Here is a 23,480-nt window from a genome sequence, read left to right as displayed (position 1 = left end):
CACACACACACACACACACACACACACACACAGGATGGTCCATTGATAGTGACTGGGCCAAATATCTCATGAAATAAGCATCAAACGAAAAAACTACAAAGAATGAAACTCGTCTAGCTTGAAGGGGGAAACCAGATGGCGCTATGGTTGGCCCGATAGATGGTGCTGCTATAGGTCGAATGGATATCAACTGCTCTTTTTTTTTTTTTAGGAACCCCCTTTTTTATTACATATTCGTGTAGTGCGTAAAGAAATAGGAATGTTTAAGTTGGACCACTTTTTTCGCTTTGTGATATATGGCGCTGTAATAGTCACAAACGTATAAGTACACGGTATCATGTAACATTCCACTAGTGCGGATGGTATTTGCTTCGTGATACATTACCCATATTAAAATGGACCATTTACCAATTGCAGAAAAGGTTGATATTGTGTTGATGTATGGCTGTTGTTATCAAAATGCCCAACGGGCTTGTGCTATGTATGCTGCTCGGTATCCTGGACGAAATCATCCAAGTGCCTGGACTGTTCGCCGAATAGTTACGTTATTTAAGGAAACAGGAAGTGTTCAACAACATGTGAAACGTAAACCACGACCTGCAATAAATGATGATGCCCAAGTAGGTGTTTTAGCAGCTGTCGCGGCTAATCCGCACATCAGTAGCAGACAAATTGCGCGAGAATCGGGAATGTCAAAGACGTTGGTGTTCAGAATGCTACATCAACATCGAATGCATTCGTACCATATTTCTATGCACCCGGAATTGCATGGCGACGACTTTGAACATCATGTACAGTTCTGCCACTGCGCACAAGAGAAATTACATGATGATGACAGATTTTTTGCACACATTCTATTTAGTGACGAAGCATCATTCATCAACAACGGTAATGTAAACCGGCATAATATGCAATATTGGACAACAGAAAATCCACGTTGGCTGCGACAAGTGGAACATCAGCAACCTTGGCGGGTTAATGTATGGTGCGGCATTATGGGAGGAAGGATAATTGGCACTCATTTTATCAAAGGCAATCTAAATGGCGCAATGTATGCTGATTTCCTACATAATGTTCTACCAATGTTACTACAAGATGTTTCACTGCGTAACAGAATGTCGATGTACTTCCAACATGATGGATGTTCGGCACAAAGCTCGCATGTGGTGAAGCAGTATTGAATAGCATATTTCATGACAGGTGGATTGGTCATCGAAGCACCATACCATGGCCCGCACGTTCACAGGATCTGACGTCCCCAAATTTCTTTCTGTCGGGAAAGTTGAAGGATATTTGCAATTGCGATCCAGCAACAGCGCCTGACAACAAGCGTCAGCGCATTATAAATGCATGTGCGAACATTACGGTGGGCGAACTACTCACTGTTGAGAGGAATGTCGTTACACATATTGCCAAATGCACTGAGGTTGACGGACAGCATTTTGAGCATTTATTGCATTAATGTGGTATTTATAGGTAATCACACTGTAACACAATGCGTTCTCAGAAATGATAAGTTCACAAAGGTACCTGTATCACATTGAAACAACCGAAATAAAATGTTCAAACATACCTACATTCTGTATTTTAATTTAAAAAACCTACCTGTTACCAACTGTTAGTCTAAAATTGTGAGCCATATGTTTGTGACTATTACAGCGCCATCTATTACTAACTGAAAAACGTGGTCCAACTAAAACATTCATATTTCTTTACGTACTACACGAATATGTAATAAAAAATTATGGTTCCTATTTTAAAAAACACAGTTGATATCCGTTTGACCTTTGGCAGCGCCATCTAGCGGGCCATCTGGTTTCCCCCTTCAAGCTAGACAAGTTTCGTTCTTTATAGTTTTTTTGTATGACGCTTATTTTGTGAGATATTTGGCCCAGTCACGATCAATGGACCGCCATGTGTGTGTGTGTGTGTGTGTGTGTGTGTGTGTGTGTGTGTGTGTGTGTGTGTGTGTGTTGTAGTTTATGCAGACTAAGGCAGCTAAATAAGTAACAACTATTTAAGGGACAAAATAAACTTTTGCTTTATTCGCACAACACACATTAATACATTTGGCTATGCTAATATATTATATTGCCCATCAACAAATACGGAACATGTATATTCCACAGAGTCTAATGCACTCTGCACATCATATCTTGTGCGCTACTTTGCACGCTGGAAAATGTATGTTCCCATGTCTCCAACACTCCCTCTTGAACAAATATTTTTCAGATACTCAGCACTGTACATGCCAGGTTAAACCATAATGTTTCACCAGCTTCTGAAATTTGTCCTTACTGAGAAGTTTGGTTAGGAGATCAGATGACATTTCTTCCGTGCACAGACAACTGAGGATTATTTTTCCCTGTTCCACATGATGTCTTATAAAGTGATGCCTTGTGTCAATATGTTTGGATTTTACACTGGTGACATTATTTTTTGCCAGTTTAATAGCTCCCATATTGTCAAAATACCATAGTTGGCTTTAATGTTGGAGGAGGTTCTATTTCACTCATCAGTGTACAGATCCAAAGAGCTTCTTGGATTGTGAAGGACAAGACCATATATTCAGCTTCTACAGTACTCAAAGCAACAATTCTTTCCATCTTACATGACCATGATATCAATCCTCCCATTAGTCTAAAACAACTTCCATTGATGGAGAGTCTGCTTTCCATCTCATTTCCCCAGTCTGCATCACTGTATCCTTCCAAATTTACATTTCCAGTTTTAGAATATTTTAACTTATAATCAGCAGTTCCATTTAAATATCTGAATATTCTCTTGACTGCCATCCAGTGCTTTTCTCTTGGATCACTGCAAAACTTGCTTACTGCACTTGTGGCAAATGCAATGTCTGGTCTGGAAGTCTGTGCTAAGTACAGTAGACTTCCTACAGCTTCCAGATAGGGTACACTTTCCTTAAGTTTCTTGTCATCATCAGTTATTAGCAGTTTTGCATTATTTTCCATAAAGATAGAAATAGTTTTACAATTTTCCTTATTGAACTTTTCTAAGATTTTTCTTGTGTACAGAGATTGATCAATCCATAATTCTTCACTGTTGGCACTTCTTAGAATCTTCATGCCTAAGTATTGATTAATTTCCCCTAAATAATGCATATTAAATTCTGACCCTAACTGTTCTTGAAAAAAGTTCATCTGGCTTTCACTACTGGTTAGAATAAAAAATTTAAAAAATCATCTACCTCTATGCCCATGATTGGAATTTCTTCTTTTAATGATATGTACTTGATTCTGCCTTTGACTGTAACATGCCTAGTTTTATCAAAGTTTTACGCAAACATTTATTCCAGCAATGCCCACTTTGTTTTAATCCATATATGCCTTTCTTCAAATTGCAAATTCTCCTTTTCCCTCGATAAGGTCGCTTAACTTCATCAGGTGGAATCACATATATCTTCTCTTCCAGTCTTACATTCAGGTAGGGTGTTTTCACATCCATTTGATGAATTAATAAGTCTTCCCTTACTGCAAGAGCTAAAAGGTATCTTAATGATGAATACTTCACCACTGGTGAGAAAGTTTCATTGTAATAAATTCCTTCTATCTGGGAATATCCTTTAACTACCAATCTGGCTTTGAATTTTGGTATTGCACTCTCAGGATTTTTAATGTTAAACACCCATCTTGTTCTTAGGGGCTTTTTATTTTCAGGCATGTCAACCCGTTCATATACAGTATAACCTCGTTAGCGCGAACTCGCACAAGACGAACTCATGGTTAACGCGTAAAAAATATTGGTCCCGCCAGGAATACATTAGTTCTTATGGTATGTTTTATTGGTTAACACGAATTTCGGTTAAGGTGATTTACGAACTCTGTTTCAGTTCCTAGCATAATTAAATTGCACTGTGACACAAATTTTCGACGTTAGAGTATTCTGAAGCATAATTTTTTTTCCCCTCGAAATGAATGTAGGAAAGTAACTACAAAGCTAATTATACTTGTTGTTGACTTGTTTTTAACGTATTGTAGGTCGGTAGCCGTGATTATCATCTCAACAATCAGCGTATGCTGTACATTGTAAGACATTCAATAATGTGTGCAGCAGCATTTAGGAATGTACTCAGTTCCAGATTTGACAGGTGTCCTGTTAGTTGTAGCCGTATCGAGTTGGAATACTGAATAAAAACTACAGTTACATTCAGTACCGTAGCACGCGGAAATGGCAAAGAGGAAACAGACATCTCTAAATGTACAGTTAAAGCTTAAGATTCTAGATGAAGTGGACCGTGGTACCAAGAAAACAGCAATTGCAGATTAGTTTGGAATACTTAAATCTACTTTATCTACGATTATTAAGAATCGAGAAAAATTATTAATGCTGCGGCATCAGGCTCTGGAAACAAATCTAAACGACTTCGTACCGCCAAGTATGAAGACATCGATGCGTTACTGCTAGAATGGTTCAATCATATGCGTGCATCTAACATACCTTTAACTGGCCCTGTGATTCAGTCAAAAGCAAATGGTATTGCTAAAGATATGGGCATCGAAGACTTTCATTGTTCTGCTTGTTGGTTGTATCGGTTCCAAAACAGACATTCAATTTCATCTGAACAAATTTGTGGTGAAGCAAATAAAGTTGACAAAGAAAGTGCGAACAGCTCGTTGCATGAATTCAACCGAGTGAGGGAAAAGTATGCCTCGTGTGATGTGTTTAACATGTATGAAACTGGATTTTTCCACAATCTTTTTCCAAACCACACCCTGGGGATAAAAAGTGATAAGTGTCACGGTGGAGCATGAAGCAAACAATGTGTGACTGTTTTTCTGTGTTGTAACGCTGACGGCAGTGAGAAGTTTCATCCCTGGATTATTGGTAAACCTGAGAAACCAAGTTGTTTTAAAAACATAAATATGGACACTTTACTTTGCATCTACTCTCGCCACAAGAAAGCTTGGAGCGATGGCACATCATTTTGCAAGTGGCTTCTTCGTTCAGACAGTCGAATGGTTGCTCAAAATAGACCTGTTCTTCTTATATTGGACAGATGTACTGCCCATAACGTTCATGATCTGAACCTATCCAACATAAAGGTTCAGTTTTTTCCACCCAACGCCACAAGCTGCCTTCAGCCTTTGGACCAAGACATAATCTCTCTCATAAAGAGAGCTTATCGTAAGCGACGTGTAAGAGCTGCCATTTGTGCTGCTGAAAACAATAGTGCAACCCCAAATTGGAATCTGTTTGACACAATAAAAGCCATCGCAGTAGCCTGGAATTCGGTATCGCCACATCATATATCGAAGTGCTTTAACAGAGCTTGGAGACATAGCAACACTGAAGGTGTCCACGAGTTAGAAGATGCCTCATCACCTGCTGAATAGACAGTTCTGCAGGACGTTGCAAACCCTGGGATTAGTTTCGAAGAATTCATTTTCGTAGACAACGATGTTGCTGTATGTGCTTCTGTGGAATCGAATGTGCCAAAAGCTGTGAACGAGGTGCAAGAAGGGCAATCAGAAGAAAGTGAAGAGAAAGAGAGTACAGATACCATTCCACCTACCCGTCAGGAGATGTTTACAGCCTTGGATTGTTTAGAACGGTTCGCTTCAACATTCAACATCACTGCTAGGTTTACGGATGTTGTGAAATTACAAAATATTATCGTTCCAATGAACGTGAGCGAACCATGACCGAATTTTTTCCAAGAAAGTAACTTACATAATTTGTGAGTGCTTGGATTTTACAATCACTTTATAGTGTTATAAGTCTACAGTAACGTGATTGATAGTGTAGTGTATTACACATTAGTGTACTGTTGTACATGTATACTTACTAAAATCCGTGTTTTTCACTTAACATGAACTCCTGATTTTTTTGATCCCTTCAGATTCGTGTTAACGAAGTTTTACTGTATATTATCCGCAAAAGATTGCAGCTCCTTTTCAATAGCCTTTTTTCCAATCTTGAGCATTTGAACTTCATGAAGCTTCATCAACTGTGATTGGCTCACTGTTGATTGTTTAGGCAGCATACATTTCATACTCTGGATATTCTTTTGGTTTTGCTATACGTGAAGACCGCCTTAAACAGACTTCCTCTATTGAATCTTCTTCCTCAGTTTGATTCTTGGGTAGCCCATCAGCTTCCTCTTCTTTTCTTGTCTTCCTCTGTTTCAGTTCCCATCTCTGTTCCAACACTATCACACATTATGCTTTGTTGCATTACTGTATCACTTTGACTACTTTCCTTTATTTTAGCTCTATAATCCTCTAAAAATGCTACATCTGTACTACTTATTATCTTCTTATTCACAGGATTATAAAATCTGTAACCTTTTGAATCCTCAAGGTAGCCAACAAAAATATTTTTTTGAGATTTTGCATCCCATTTTCCTCTTAATTGTTTTGGAATCTGAACCATGGTTCACATCCGAAGACTTTTAAGTGCTTTAGATCTGGTTTCTTCCCAGTCCATACTTTATAAGGTGTCATGTGTCTCACAGCTTTGGTTGGTGATCTGTTAATTAAATACACTGTTGTTGACACATCCTCTGCCCAAAAACACTTACATAGCTCAGCATCGCTTAACATACTTCTTTCCTTTTCTACAATGGTTCTGTTGGCTCGTTCTGCAACTCCATTCTGAGGAAGACTGTAGAGAATGGTAGTCTGATGCCTAATACCCATTTCATTCAACTGTTACTTAAACCATCTGTTTACATATTCTGATCCATTGTCTGATCTAATAATTTTAATTTTCTTCCAAGTCTGTCTTTTGACCATTTTGCAATAAACAAAAAATACATCATTCACTTGATCCTTGCTACTTATAAAATAAACATACATGTATCTAGAAAAAGCATCTATGAATGTCAGGAAATAGAAGCTACCTCCTAAGGATTTATTCTCCATAAGTCCACAGAGATCTGAGTGTATGAGTTGCAAGACTTCGGTAGATCTGCTCTGACTTGTTTAGATGGCAGTCAAGCCTGCTTCTCTTGCAAAACACACCTCACATTGGACATTATTCATTCCATAATTTTCCATTCCAGTTGCCGTATTCTTCAGTAAAGTCATACTTTTCCTATTCAAATGTCCAAGTCTCCTATGCCACAAGAAACCTTTTGCAGCATCAACAGAGTGATTTTCTGTTTCGGCAGTATTTTGAGCTGATTTCACTTTTTAAATACCCCTTACATTATTTGCAGTACCTACAATATCACCACAAGTCTATCACTTGGCTCCCTCTGTATCGAAGATAATTTTATTACCCTTCTATACTCTTTCACTTACTGACAACAAATTAGTTTCAATATTCTTTACATAATGTACATCATGAGCAGTAACAATTTCCTTTTCCCCATTCACAAGCAAATTAAGATCCCCTTTTCCTGCGAGTTCACACCTTAACTTAGATCCATCAATTGTGGAAATTCCAATGTCAGTCCTTGACTGAACATCATGCAAACCTGACGGGGTTTTGGTAATGTGCACAGATGCTCCTGAATCTAGGAAGCATTCTGCATGATCATCACTTGCTTCATTAAAAGAGTAAAAAACAGAAAATGCCTCACCTTTATGGGTAGTCTTTCTCTCAGGACTACTAGAATTGATACTTAACTTTTCGTTGCACTGTGAAGCAATATGTCCAATTATCTGTCATCTGAAACATCTTATTGGCTTCTTCTTCTTCTTCTTCTTCTTCTTCTTCTTCTTCTTCTTCTTCTTCTTGTAATGGGTATTCCCGAATTTCCCAAATCCATAATCATTGGCGAATATTTCTCTGGTAGTCCAGCTAACAATAAACTTCCAGTCCATTTCATCTGCAATTTCAAAACCAATATTCCACAGACGATTGGGGATTGAAATTATTTTATTCACATATTCATCCATGCTTTTACACTTATTCAGTCTTGTGGTTATCAGCTCATGAAGTAATCCTACTTTTGTGGTTAAACCACCATCTCCAAATACGTTTTTCAATTTGTCCCATACCTCCTTTGCTGATGTAGCCTTTTCTGTGTGAACATAATTCACTGGATCAATCAAAACTTGATTCCATAGGTTCCAATTTACCGTTTACAACATCCCATTTCACTTTAATTCAGTAACTGGGCCCTTAACCTGTTGTAGTTTATTCAGATTAACACAGCTAAATGACAAGTAACAACTATTTAAGGGACAAAATAGACTTTCGCTTTATTTGCACAACACATATTAATACATTTGGCCATGCAAGTATATTACGTTGCCCATCAACAAACATGGAACATGTATATTCTACAGAGTCCAATGCACTCTGCACATCATATCTTGTGCACCATTATGCATGCTAGGAAATGTTTGTTCACACATCCCCAATAATGCACTCCCTCCCTCACTCATTCACTCACTCACTATTGAACACTACCTTTCCCAGCACCCTATGGATTCCGGTGTCACCTCAAACAAATCTGGGTTATGGCAATGGGCACCCGCATGACACTATCCTATGCCAACCTATCCATTTGCCATCTAGAAGAATCCTTTCCTAACCACCCAGAATCCCAAACCCCTCACCTGGTTCAAAAATCCCAAACCCCTCACCTGGTTCAAATTCATTGGTGACATCTTCACAATCCAGACCGAGGGTTAGGACACCTTATCCACACTCCTGCAGAACCGCAACACCTTCCGCATGCACTTCACCTGGCCCTCCTCAACCCAACAAGCCTTTTTTCGTTGATGTTGACCTCTACCTCAAAGGTAGCTATATGAGTACCTCTGTCCATACCAAGCCCACTAGCCACCAGGAGTACCTCCACTTCAACAGCTGCTACCCATTCCATACCAAGGAGTTCCTAGGAGTTCCTTCCATATAGCCTAGCCACCTGTGGCTATCGCATCTGTACTGAAGAGGAGGAAATAAATCATGAGCCTCACTGAGGCCTTCACAGATTGTAATTACTCTTCCAACATTGTCTGGAAACAGATGTCTTGTGCCTTATCTTTCAAGCCTTCCACCGCTTCCCAAGATCTCACTGTCCAGCCACAGAGGAGTGTTCCCCTCGTGACTCATTATCACTCAGGACTGGAACAACTGAATCACGTTCTCCACCATAGCTTTGAATACCTCACGTCATCCCCTGAAATGAGGAATGTCCTCCCCACTATCCTTCCCACCCTCCCACAGTGTACTCCATTGCCCATAGAACCTGCATGGTATCTTCGTCCATCCCTACACAACCCTGGCTCTCAACCCCTAGCCTTATGGCTCATATACTTGTAATAGACCTAATGCAAGACCTGTCCCATACATCCTCCTGCTGCCACCTACCCCAGTGTGATCACAAGCATTACGTCGTCCATCAATAGCAGGGGTACGTGTGAAACTAGTCATGTGGTCTACAACCGCCGTGGTCTGTTTTACTTGAACATGACAACCAACACGCTGTCTATTTGCATGAGTGGTCACTGACAAACTGTGGCCAAGAAACAGGTGGACCACGGAGTTGCTGAGCCCGCTGCCCAACATAAAGTTCTTCATTTCGGTGACTGCTTCACAGCCTGGGCCATCTTGATCGTTCCTACCAACACCAGCTTTTCTGAACTTTGCAGGTGGGAACCCTCCCTGCAGTAAGTTGTACGTCCCCATAAGCCTACTGGCTTCAACCCTCGTTAGTCATTGTCCTTGTCCATCTAGTACATTCCCTGTTCCTATCAGTTTTTTTACTTCTCTTGTTTTCTGCCTCTTCCCTGGACACTCCCATGAGCAGCAGTTTGTAATCCCCCACCCCCACCCTGCTATCACTGTCCCTCTCAGTCCCAGCCTCCTCCTTTCCCCCACCACCCAGATTGCTTATCCAATCAGTCGCAGCTGCTCGCAGAGTTGCCTCGACTTCCAGGGACAGTGGTCATATGAGTGTGATTATATTTGCGCATGCGCATGTTAAAAAGGTCAGTTGAAGTGTCAGATTCCAGAGTTGTTGAGCTGTTTGTGGTTTTGTGATGACGTGGATTTTGTTTGAGCTGTATAGGTAGACTGAAATTTCCAACATCAGGTTTTACTTGGTCTTTTTGTTTTTCCCCTTAAGAATGCCGCTATTATGAATATTTTAAGATGATGATGATGTAGTCACGAAGACTGATATGGGTAACCAGTTTTGTATTTGTGTTCATTCTTTTTTAGACCATTTGTGAATAGGAACATTTGAAAATTAAAAATGAAAGTTTTGACATCTTTCTTAAAGCTTTAAGTTTTGCAGAAAAAATTTCTTCAAGCAAAATGTTTATTGATGAAATAGTGTCATGATGCTCTAAAAACAGAGTCCATTATTTTTGTTTGTTTCACAGGAAGCACTTCCCATGGTAATAGGAGCATTTCTTGGTGGTGGTGGAGGTGGTGGGGGTGGGGGTGTACCTCCACCACCAGTAGCTGGTGCAGAACTTGGAGCTTTCCTTGGTGGTGGTGTCCCTCCACCACCAGTGGCTGGTGCAGAACTTGAAGCTCCAGCAGATGTTTTAGAAAATGGGGGCGCTGAAGGGGACGAGCAGGGTGCTAATCAGGGAGCTGATGAAGGCAACTGGAATCCTATTGAATGGGATCGTGCAGCAGAAGAGCTCACATGGGAGAAGCTTTTGGGCTTTGACGGGTCACTTGCATTTCTGGAACACGTTTTCTGGGTTGTCTCTCTCAACACTCTCTTCATACTGGTATTTGCATTTTGCCCATATCACATAGGACATTTTGCAGTTATGGGATTTGGTCTACAGCAACATGCTACTGCATCACGTTTTGAAGGACTTGTAACAACACTATGTGGGTATGTCATGATAGGCCTGGGACTTGTTGTGCTGCGCACTATAGCATCTCTTCTGGGATTGAGGCGTTCAAAGAGAATTCTTGGTCTTTGTTATGTTGTTGTTAAGGTAAGTGACTACTCTATATTTTATTAGAAATTAGGCTGCTAGCAGCAGTAGATGAATGAGTTGCCATAGAAGCATCATTGTTTTCCGTGATACGTTATTATTATGCGATGATAGTATGCATCCTGAATAAGTGATAAATGGTTTGATCAGTGCCTATAACTATTTATAACTAAGGAAGAGGTTTGTAACGGTGGACAAGAACTAGCAACAAATGAGCACACTGATTAGGGAAAACAGCTATATGTAGACAAAAATCATGTAATTCCTTCATAAAAGAGACAGAACTGGTGAAATTGTGATGACAGATTGAGGTGTCTTAAAGTGTGCTGTTAGATATCATGGCCATTTATTATGGACTATTTATATAATGTGGTTGGAAAATCCCTGTGCTTCCTCCCTATAATCCAGCTTTAACTCCTGATTACCACCTATTGGGACTTGTGAAGTATCTCGGGGGGGGGGGGGGGGGGATTCGTGACATGAATTTTGGCTCCTCTGTTGGCATCAGAAAACAAATTTTGAGGATCCCAGAACTATATGCAATTTAATGGAAAATGCATTGAAGAATAAAATAGTTTTAATATTCAGGCATATAAACTTTTATCATTGTTGTTTTTCGTAGCTTAGAAAATATGATCATGACTTTTTGCTTTTTCTCACATTTCAAACTCGGGGAATTGAGTCATGGCACACAGGAAGATCAGCTGGAAAGCCCAGGCATAACTTCTGGATTATTAACTTTTTCTCATACTCGGATACTAAGGAGTATACCTGTAAGAATCTACATTTTGTTAGAGTAAGAACTGAAGACCTCCTCTCTGGTTTGACAGGAAGCAGATGACTAAACTTCATTCAGTACAGTGGAAAGAGTGCATTGTCATATTTAAAGGAGATATGTAGGTGTAAAGGGTGCAAAATTTAATACACAGTCCTGCCACCTCTGTCAACAATAATGGCTCTAATCTTGCTAGTTATCAAGTCGTGTGAATTCCTAAGGGATCAAACTGTAGGTATCAAGTCAAACTAAACTTGAATGGTAGACATAGGTTCATCTTTCCGTGCTACTACAACTCTATGCTGGAGTTCATCAATTGTATTGGCTGGTTAGTGGTGGTATGCCAGTCCATCAGCAAGTCATGACCAGATCTTTTCAGTGAGTCAGATACCTGGACAACGTACTGGCCTGGGCAACATTCAAATACTCTCTTTATCAAAGAAGATCAGGACAGCAAAGGCAACATGTGGTCTTGTGTTATTTTGTTCAAAGATAGTCACAAATATCTCTAAGATACACCACTGCCTTTAGTTTTAAAATGTTTGAAACACAGTGCATGCTGCCTGAACTAACAGCCATATGAACCAGAGATCATCTTCTGTAACCATAGCACTGTTTCATCGTGCCAGATGTTGGACCCATGTGTCAGTGGGTGGCCTCTGGCAATGTTAGTCCTCCTTGGAGCCTTCATGTATGCAAATGTCCATCATGTTACGGTATACAAAGAATAGGAATCATCTGGAGAAATGCTGCGGTGTCCGCAGCTCGTGGTCGTGAGGTAGCGTTCTCGCCGGGTTCGATTCCCGGCGGGGTCAGGGATTTTCTCTGCCTTGTGATGACTGGGTGTTGTGTGATGTCCTTAGGTTAGTTAGGTTTAAGTAGTTCTAAGTTCTAGGGGACTGATGACCATAGATGTTAAGTCCCATAGTGCTCAGAGCCATTTGAACCAATCCCAAATGGTTCGGTGCCACTCTTTTGCATACTATGTTGTCATTGGGGCCATGTCTGTTGGTGTGCCTCTCTCTATTGCTGTGTCATCAAGGTACACGATATAGAGGCAGAGCCAAGCGAACAATATGTCTATCGGATTAGGTGCTAATAGTGAGGGTGCTGAGATCTTGCCCTCCTGAACCCATTGATTCCATATTCGGATGACAGTTACAGGATCCCATCCAGTGGAAGCAACAAAACTGTAGAACAATAAACTGCATTCTCAATAGACCATGACCCTGGCACTGTATGATTCCAACACCTGCAGGTGACCATTTCTCCGAGTTACACAAGGTGTAATATGATCTTGCCAACAAAATCTGAATGACAAATCCACTGCATAATCTGGCCTTATATGCTTAATGTAGAATTTGTTACTCCAACCTACATTGTGTGGATGGACTGAAATGCTAATTATTTGCATACCCAAATCTATAGTGTAGTTCATGCCAATTTTATGATTGTTAAATGGTGCAGTTTTAATGGCCAGGAGTTCAGCACTCAAACTTTAATTAAATGCTTATTGTGGCTTCCGTTACACATCAGAAAATTTGCATTGCCAACTTCAACAATCAGTCATGTTGAATGGACACTGGAACAACCTAAATGGTAATTACATATTCATACTCTAATTTTGTGAACACATCTGCCCAAAACGAAATTGCATAATTATGCAAGACTTGCTGGTGTCAGTATTTCAGCTAAAAAAAGTCTGATTGAAAAAACTGAGTGCAAGTTGAATTTCAGTTCTGTAGTGGCATTCACAACAAATCATATTAAACCATACAAATTAGTGACTAGAACTGGTGGAAAATAAATCTGGGTAATTGTTTACATTTCACACAGTTTTGCTTCCAAACTATGTATTTAAGCATTTGTGCAATTTAACAGAGATGAATCAATCTATACAAATAACTTTTGTGTGTTCTGCAGTAATATCACACCCATCTGCATGCACATACAGGACTGGCCCATTCTCAGTCTTAAGTCAGACTTGTCTTAGCCTGTCTTCTTTCTTGCATTCCTTCCTTTCTACCTACCTACCTTCTTTCATTCCTTCCTTCCTTCCTTCCTTCCTTCCTTCCTTCCTTCCTTCCTTCCTCTAAGCACTCAAGGAAACACATAACTTGCAATTATTGAGTGAGTGTGTTGTAGGTTTCAGACTAACGACCATCACACTGGATTCACAACATTGATGGAACGATGGTAGATACATCAGACTGCGACTGTAGCCAACTACAGAGATGTTAATTTAGTTATTGCTCACCATGCATTTGAATTTTATCATTGCTATCACATTGCTTACTCAAAAAGAGAGAGACCTACACTAGAACACTGTTTAGTTACCATTCTGTGTGATAGGAGTAGAATTTAGAGACAAAGTTTTGAGCTTCTTTGTGCCATGAAGTGCTAGTAAAATAGAGTACAGTGAAAATTAAATGTAAGACTCTTCTTCAAAATGAATTATTAGAAGGGAAAATTGGTGGTAGTACATGCCAAATAACTATTCTGATTACTGCACTGTTACTTGCTTCCATGCCCTGTGCACATTGCTCATGTGTGTCCCGCTCCCTGCTGAATGTTTCCACAAGTATTCCTAATCAGGAAGCAGATCTATACCCTTTGTTCTCTACTTTAATAAATATTTAATATTTGTGAGGCAGATACACAGAGATCACAGCTTTGCCATTGGAGCCAAGACCATTATTATATTGTGCTACTCTTTGGTAACTTGTTTAAACAATAGTTTCTTAAATTGTTGAGACTGTCAGTTCCTTTTCTTTTCTATATCTTCTGTTGTTTATTTTAAGCCCACAGTGGAGCTTAATTTGTGAACTTTCTTGAGTAGTGTAACTCATACACTCTTGTAACATGTGATGATACTTTGCTAATTTTTGTGTAGGGCAGATGAATTGAACATTTCTTCTTTTCATCAGGTTCTACACAAGTGTGAGATGTGGCCACACTCTAGATTTATAACAGCTGATGAAAATGACCAGAGCTGAATCATCTTAGACTATCCATTTGTATAGACACTTCACAAATGTAAATGTGAATGTTGACACAGAAATAATGTATTTACTGGGCATAGCATCCTTAAGAGATGCATTTTCCAATTTTTGGGAGCAGCTAGGTTGTTTTCCATTAATGCATGGACTCGCATTCGGGAGGACGACGATTCAATCCCGCGTCCGGCCAACCTGATTTAGGTTTTCCGTGATTTCCCTAAATCGCTCCAGGCAAATGCCGGGATGGTTCCTTTCAAAGGGCACGGCCGACTTCCTTCCCTGTCCTTCCCTAATCTGTTGAGACCGATGACCTCACTGTCTGGTCTCCTTCCCTAAAACAACCCAACCCAACCATTAATGCTCATGATGTTGCAGTGTCATTGTTACCTAGTCACATTTACAACAGTTTTCATGGTTTTAACCCTATGCTGAAGTATCGTAGTAATCCATGTATGCTTTAAGCTATATTGCCAGAGCAATTATTGATTGTAGATTTATTTTTAGTTGATATGAGCTGTTCCTTATATTTTTTATCCACTGCACGAATTCAATTAAAATTTACTTTTCCTTGCCTCTGTCCACTCCTTTCTGTTTTTTTTCCCTTTCTTAAATAAATTTTTTGCATTACGGTTTGATAGGAATAATCTATTGTGATTCATTTTGCTACAGGTCTCATTGTTGTCCGTTGTAGAGATTGGGGTTCTCCCTCTAATATGTGGATGGTGGCTCGATATTTGTTCGTTATCAATGTTTGACGCCACTTTGCGAGACAGAGAAACCAGCTTCCAAATGGCACCTGGGACATCCATGTTTATACATTGGCTTGTAGGAATGGTGTATGTGTATTACTTCGCCTCCTTTATTCTTTTGCTGAGGGAGGTTCTGCGACCCGGAGTGTTATGGTTTTTAAGAAATCTGAATGATCCAGATTTCAGCCCAATACAGGTATGAACATATATATTTGTTTCATTTTTTTCACTTGTTAAAAATGACTTTTCATTTGTTACAGATTTGTACATTGAGAAAAATATAAATACATTGTTTTTAGTGTGACTGTAATATTTGTTTATGAGAGAGAATTTTAGTGGCACATGCTAGCAATGCATTGACATTCAAATGACAATATTAAACAAGATAATTGTCTTCTTCTAGGTGGGAGCAAGTTTCAAATCTCAAATGGAATGGTTCCCATAAACAAATTCTTGATTATTTTCCTCCTCAACTTCTTGACAGATTATGTGACTGTTCTGAATTGCATGATCTTGATGTCAACAGTCCATTAAATCCAGACCTTTATTCCTTTTTGTTGGAGAGTAACCTGATTGCATGGATGTTGCACATGACATACTGAGTAAGAATTATGTGTAGTGAAAAAAGAAAAAACAGGCTTCCTCTGTAGCTGTAACTGTTTGTTGGAATGGTTGTGTATCAACAGGTAGCCCATGGATGTAATAGAACCTTTCTAAGTTGGCCTGTTGATTACAACCAAACCAGTCTTGCAAAAATGTGTGAAGAGACAGCAAGAGAGGTATTTGTATGGGATCATCAAAGAACAAGAAACGCAGAAAGCTGATAGTGCAATGTAATTAGTTCAATGACTTTGGAAGTTGGAAATTACTGGCTTGGACAGGAAGTGTAATATGTTTTTGGAGCATTCAATGGTTTATTGGAAACAACAGATGTATGAAAAGTTGACTGGAATTTAGAGCTGGAGATGTAAAGTAAATGTTAATTTTAAGCACTCAAATGTCAGGCACTTCTAAGGTTTAAGAAACTGAGGAGTGCTCAGGATTACAAAACAGAGTTATAACAGAGACTGAGAATCTCATAAAGCATCCGGATGAATTGAGCAGTGCTGCACTTCTTTGAGCATACACATTAATCCCAGTATACTACTCTCGGGAATGGCAGTAAAGAAATGAAAAGACCATATAACATTATTGGTTAGGAGACATACCTGGGGTGGTTTGGCAGGCTGGTATAATTGTTTCTGTTTGACTACACTTTGCCAACTTACACATTGATGAAGTGATTGGCACAAAATTAGGCTTTACAATTTAAGTGAACCGGTCACTATAAGGTGCAGGGTAAAGGGTACTTTATAGGTGGAGTGTGGGTAAAATAATTGCTTACATGTTTGATATGAGTGAATTTTCCATTAATTTGCAAAATGATGGGACCATTCATTACGCAGTTGATGAATTGAGTGGTTCACTAGCAATAAAAATGATAGGAATCATCACTAATGTTTCAGACAATATCTTTCATTGTGCCTAACAGACCAACAAAAAAATAAGATAAACACAATTGTTTCATTGCCCAGGTAATACTGCACGGCTTAAGTGCGTGCTTGTTTGGTGGAAAGACTGCGAAGCACAAGAAGAAAGGTGGGGGGGGGGGGGGGGGGGGACGATGAAGAGTAGGGGTGGATAGCCTGTATGGGGATGTAGCAAAGCAACTGTGTAGGAGTATGGCACCACTGAGCTTACCCCGCCAAAGGCAGGAGAAGTTACATATGACACATGATAAAGTGGAGGAGAGGGTCCGGGAATTAGGTGCGGAGTCACAGAGTCTGTGGAGAAAACATTGTGGGTGCAGATTAATGACTAGGAGGTTCAGTTAGAGTGGAGTATGAAAGGGAGTGGAAGACTTGGGAACAGGGATGAAGCTGGGCATGGGAAGGGCTTGCCAAGATCAAGTCCTGATGGTTTATAGGATTGAAGGTTGTTCAAAGGACATTTTACAGCTATGCACTTGAGAAACTGGTGTAGGGGTGGGGAAGGATCCAGATAGCAAGGGTTGTGAAGCAGGCATTGCAGTTGAGTGTGTTGTGCTCAGTGGCATGCTCTCACATTGGGTGGTGAAATTTGCTCTTGGCCATCGTTTGGCAGTGGCAATTTAGATGATGGTTGGTTGGTGGTCACATCCACGTGCAACATTGTGTAAAAGTTCCAGTATAGTTGATGGAAGACATAATTGCTTTCGAAAGATGCCCTGCCTCTGAAGGAGTAGGATATGTGTATGATAGGAGTGGAATGGCATGTGCTGGCTGATTGTGCAGGACAGGTCATCTATCTTGATCCTGCACAGTGACATAACACATGTATGGAGGGGCCGTGAGTGGAGTTCGTATTAGGGCAAATCCCCCGTTGCTTCTCTCTTGCCAACCTGTGCACTTGGAGTGTTCTCATTGCTACTTCTTCGCCGCACAGCATGGTACCACTGTCCTCGTGCACCATTGTTGCAAGAAGAGTCATTCATGATCAGACACATTTGATTATTTGTAAGAGGAAGCAAAAATCTTACTAAGACTGTGTTCAAGAAGATTGCAGGAACTGCTGGCTATTCCAATTGCACAGTAAACAGAACGAAGGAGGGGGAGGAAAACATACCTGCAGGCTCCTCTACTCTCGAAAGAGGCAGAAAAAGGAGAAGAAAATTTAATTTTTTGGCAATATTATCAAACAGTTTGTTATGAGACACAATTTCCATGCAACCCATGTTCATTATTTTACAATGTCAGTATTGTAATAAAAATGTTGTCTTCTCTGCCACATTTTTAGCACTTTTTCATTTTGAGATTATCTTCTGGCCATAGGTGGTCAGATTTGTTTTGAATTGGTCAAGCATTTTTGTATGTGACAAATTTTTTTTAGTGTCAAATGAGAAAATGTTCTCTTTGAACATCTTTATTTGTTGAATTGTAACAATATTGTGAAAAGGAAAGTTGCTACTCACCATATAGCGAGGTGTTGAGTCGCAGATAAGCTCTACAAACAGACTGTCACAAATATAGCTTTCAGCCAGTAAGGCCTTCATCAAAATTAGACCCCCCCCCCCCCCCCCCACACACACACACACACAGTCAGTCATAAAAACAACACACACACACACACACACACACACACACACACACACACACGACTGCAGTCTCAAGCAGCTGAGGCCACACCTCTTTGTGCATATACATTAAACATTAATCCCAGTATACAGCCCTCAGGAATGGCAGTAAATAAATGAAAAGACTTTACAACTTTATTGGTTAGGAGACCTGCCTTGGATGGTTAGGCAGGCTGGTGCAAGTGTTTCTGTTCAATGCCACTTTGCCAACTTATACGTTGATGAACTGATTGGCACAAAATCAGGTTTTACAACTGTAACTCAACCAGTCACTATAATTTGCAAGGTAAAGAGTACTTCATAGGTGGAGTGTGGGAAAATAATTGCTTCAGCATCTCCACCATATAGTTAGTAGAAACTTTCTTTTTCACAATATTGTTGCATTCCATCCTGGATTTTCCATTGTTGATATATTTGCTGAATTATTGGTCATACAGACTTAACCCATTAATTCAATCATTAGCCGACTTGCTAGATGTAGCTTATAAGTTTCTTGAGATGTGCATTTGAGTGAAAGCTTGAGCTGTCAAAATCCATCTCCTGTACTGTGTACTGCTCTTTCGGGCTAGAGACCCCACCACCCCTGGTGCCCTCTCCTCTACCACAGATGCAGACCAAATTATTTTGTGCCAACTTTAATAACTGGGGTGTTCTTTTGCAGCTGGTTTGTGCGAGGGGGGGGGGGGGGTTGGTAACTTTGTGTGTCCTGTCCACATGTTTCACCAAGAAGAAAAATGTAGGCACACTGCAGAGACTATTTTTGAATTAAATGAAATGTTAAGAGAGGTACATCTAAAGTGCTGCATGAGGAAGGAAGAATGATTTGGAGGAAATGAGAAATTGTAGGTGCCTGTAGGTTTGGAGTCTATTAGTGAAAATTTCAACTCTATGTATGCCTTGAAGATATCAGCAGCACTGTTTCTGAGAGTAGTAGGGGCAAAAGACTTAACATTAGAGAAGTTGTAAAACTGTTGTTTGCATAGTAAAATAGCCACAAAGGATTGGACTTGTGTGCTGAGTTGTCACTAAGAACACAATTAAGACAAAATTTTGCTAGCTTTCCAGTCATGTTTGAGTGAAGTGTTACCATGTTGGCATATAATGTCGCTCTCATTGTCATGGAAGGCACTGTTCTGCGGCACACATCACTTTCCTGAGCCGGGACGTGACTGCATGGAGTAAGTACCCCACCAGCAGGTACCGCAGTTCATAGCAAAAACTGCCATCATCACAGGGCCTTGGAGAGCACTGTTCATGTTTAGTAGAGTGCAAGCACAAATGATGATAATCTTCCCAACAGCTTGTGCGTCTAAACTAGTTAACTAATAAAAATAGTTCCGCTATGTTGATCATCATTTGTTGCCCAGGAACACATTGGATAAGACATTGTTTTTCCAAAGTGATAAGTTACACCACAAAAGTTAGAGGGGTGCCCTTAATCCACACCCACACATCCTACATGGCGTGCCACCATTGCACAAACACTCCATCTTGAATGGGGAGAGGGGTTGTAGTAGGCGAAGTGGGCAAGGGGGGGAGGAGGTAGGGAATGGGACGGATCTTTGGGGAGGGGTGCGTGAGGGTTAGGAGGGAGAGGCAGCAGGTACACAGCATAGGAATGTGGCACCAGTGAGCTCACTCTGGATGCAGGCAGGGCTGATTGCAAGCAATGCAAAGTGATGTGGAAGAGTGGACTGGGAGAGGATGTTGAACACAGTAAGAGGAGGAACTAGTAAAGAGTGTGTGGTGCAGGATGGGTAAATTTGGGGTAATGGGCAGGGGTATGAGTGGATGTGGATGTGGAGCAGGGACCAGCAGATTGAGACCTGGAGCATTACTTTTATTGATGAATAGGTTGTGGGGAAAGTTGTAAAGCAGTCATTGAAATCACACATGTTGAGCTCAGCAGTGTGTTCTGCCACTATGTGGTCTGCTCTGCTTTTGGCTACAGTGTGCTGAGGCCACTCATTTGGGGGACAGATGGTAGAAAGTCATGCCCACATAAAATGCAGTGCAGAAATTACAACAGAGCTGGTAAATGATGCTATTCCATTCGTAGGTGGGCTCTTCCTCTGACAGGATTGGAGTAGGATGAGCTGAGTAGGTGTCTCTTCTTGCACCTGGGACCTCCACAGGGGAATGGCTTATGTTGCAAGAAGTGTGTGCGTATAGTGTACAGATGGGCGTGGATGTTGTGTAGATTGGGTGGATGGTGGAATACTTTTTTTTGGCAGGGGGGGGGGGGAGGGCGGATTTGCTTTGGGATGGACTGTTGGTCGGACTACTCACCTCATTTTCAGACACAATAAGTAGTTGAAGCACTGGTGAAAGATATGGTACTGGGGGAGATAAGGAGAGAGGGGGGGGGGGGGAGATGAGCCGGCCGCTGTGGTGAAGCGGTTCTAGGCGCTTCAGTCCAGAACCACGTGGCTGCTATGGTCGCAGGTTCGAATCCTGCCTCGGGCATGGATGTGTGTGATGTCATCTAGGTTTGTTAGGTTTAAGTAGTTCCAAGTCTAGGAGACTGATGACCTCACTGTTAAGTCCCATAGTGCTTAGAGCCATTTGATTTTTGGAGGAGAGATGACAATCCTTTGCAGCTGATTTCTGGGAACGATTGGAGGATTAGGGGTGTATGTGGATAGGTCATGTCTGCAAAGGGCTTAGTAAGGTCGTCAATATATAGGATATACGATTTCTCATCACTGCAAATGCACTGTCCATGGGTTGCCAGACCATACGACATCTCTTTTTGGAAGGGGTGGCAGCTGTCAAATCGCACTTACTGTTGATGGTTTGTGGGCTCAGTATGGACAGAGATTTGGATAGACACAGTAGAGGGGTGAGGTAAATGTCCAGGAATGTGGATCTACAGACTGAGGAGAACTGGGTGAAATGGCTGGGAGAAGAGGATGTGGCTTGGAGGAGGAGGGGGGGGGGGGGGTAGTCTCTCTTGGCACTGGGTCCAGATTATGATGATGATATCAGTTAACTGAACCAGACATGAGAACTGGGATTTGGGGTATGTAGGAAGGTATCAACTGGGAAGAAATAGTTATAATACTAACAAGATTTACATATCTTTTCTTCCTCATTTGCACTTCATTTGTGTGTATGTGATTTATGGGCACTCAGCAGTAAGTTTATCAGTACTCTTGCAGCTTGTTTACAACGCATATGTGCATAAGAATGGATTTGTTATTGTAATGAGTGAAACACTTTTCTCCGCTTGATTTCTTGACAGTTCTTTTCATCGAAATTGTTTCTCACATCACAACACATTACAAAACTGAGTGCAAGGTGTTTCAATAACATAAGACTTGAACAAAAGAGTAAAACACAACAATTTTATCACTGTGTGGTTACGTACCAAGAATAAGAGACCGGTTGAACCTCACATGGCCTGCAGTTTGCACACTTTCTATTTATAACCTGATTGTTTGTGGCAGAACCTTCTCCAAAATACTTTTTTTAATTACTGCAGTTTTATAATTAGAGCATATAAATTTTAACAAAAATATGTATTTTGGGAAACTACTATTTTTGTGTTCCAATAATATACTAGCAATTTAAATTATTTTCAAATTCATAATCGAAGACTCTAGAATTTGAAACTTTATTTGTTTAATAAAATTTCAAACAAAAGATTTTTAAACAAAACTTATTATTTCTTTAGGTGGAAACAGAATTACACAATTGAAAAGTAAAAATTAATCTAAAAAGCTTCGTCTATGTAGAAAATTGGATGACCCTTACTTTGTTTCTCTTGTAATTTTGTGATTTCTCTTTAAATAACATGCTTCTTATGAAACTAACATCATTTAAAATACCTAAATACTGAACAATAAATTTCAATCCAAAACATTTTAAAGAAAATTCTTAAAATTTCAGAAATTCACACGTCACTTACGTATTAATAGAGTGTATAACAAAGAATTATTCTGTTGAATAAATAACTAGTTCCTAGTTTATGTTTCTAATTACCTCATCTATGTCTAAACTAACCAATGATGTGACAGACATTTGTTGGTAGATATGCATTGCACAGGGAGCCAAAGGCTATTTACAATTTGTACAGAAGCCAGATGGCAGTTATAAGAGTTGAGGGGCACGAAGGGGAAGCAGTGGTTGAGAAGGGAGTGAGGGTTGTAGCCTATCCCTGATGTTACTCAGTCTTTGTTACTCAGTCTTTATATTAAGCAGTCAGTAAAGGAAACAAAAGAAAAATTTGGAGTAGGAATTAAAATCCAAGGAGAAGAATAAAAACTTTGAGGTTCGCCGATGACATTGGAATTCTGTCAGAGACAGCAAAGGACTTCGAAGAGCAGTTGAACGGAATGGACAGTGTCTTGAAAGGAGGATATAAGATGAACATCAGCAAAAGCAAAATGAGGATAATGGAATGTAATCAAATTAAATCAGGTGATGCTGAGGGAATTAGATTAGGAAATGAGACACTTAAAGTAGTAGATGAGTTTTGCGATGTGGGAAGCAAGATAACTGATGATGGTCGAATTAGAGAAGATATTAAATCTAGACTGGCTGTGACAATGAAAGCATTTCTGAAGAAGAGAAATTTGTTAACATCGAGTATAGGTTTAAATGTCAGCAAGTCTTTCCTGGAAGTATTTGTATGGAGTGTAGCCATGTACAGAAGTGAAACATGGGGGCAAATAGCTTAGACAAGAAGAGAATAGAAGCTTTCGAAATGTAGTGCTACAGAAGAATGCTTAAGATTATATGGGCGGATCACGTAACAAATGAGGAGTTATTGAATAGAAATGGGGAGAAGAAGAATTTGTGGCACAACTTAACAAGAAGAAGGGGTCGGTTGGTAGGACACGTTTTGAAGCATCAAGGGATCACCAATTTAGTATTGAAGGGAAGTGTGGAGGGTAAAAATCATGGAGGGAGACCAAGAGATGA

General features: G+C 40.2%; 1 protein-coding gene across 2 annotated transcripts in view; it reads left to right on the top strand.

Moving 5' to 3' along the window:
* LOC124787929 (E3 ubiquitin-protein ligase MARCHF6) overlaps positions 1-23,480 on the top strand; it is a 38,612-nt gene that overhangs the window by 3,018 nt on the left and 12,114 nt on the right. For both annotated transcript variants that reach the window (XM_047254916.1, XM_047254917.1), the window contains exons 4-5: positions 10,305-10,880; positions 15,324-15,599. In XM_047254916.1, coding sequence (XP_047110872.1) covers positions 10,305-10,880; positions 15,324-15,599 — 852 coding nt within the window. The remainder of the gene's footprint in view (positions 1-10,304; positions 10,881-15,323; positions 15,600-23,480) is intronic.

The sequence above is a fragment of the Schistocerca piceifrons genome, chromosome 3, assembly GCF_021461385.2.
Source record: "Schistocerca piceifrons isolate TAMUIC-IGC-003096 chromosome 3, iqSchPice1.1, whole genome shotgun sequence".
NCBI lineage: Eukaryota > Metazoa > Arthropoda > Insecta > Orthoptera > Acrididae > Schistocerca > Schistocerca piceifrons.
Note: the sequence above shows the minus strand (reverse complement) of the source record. Positions and strands in the feature narration are given on the sequence as shown.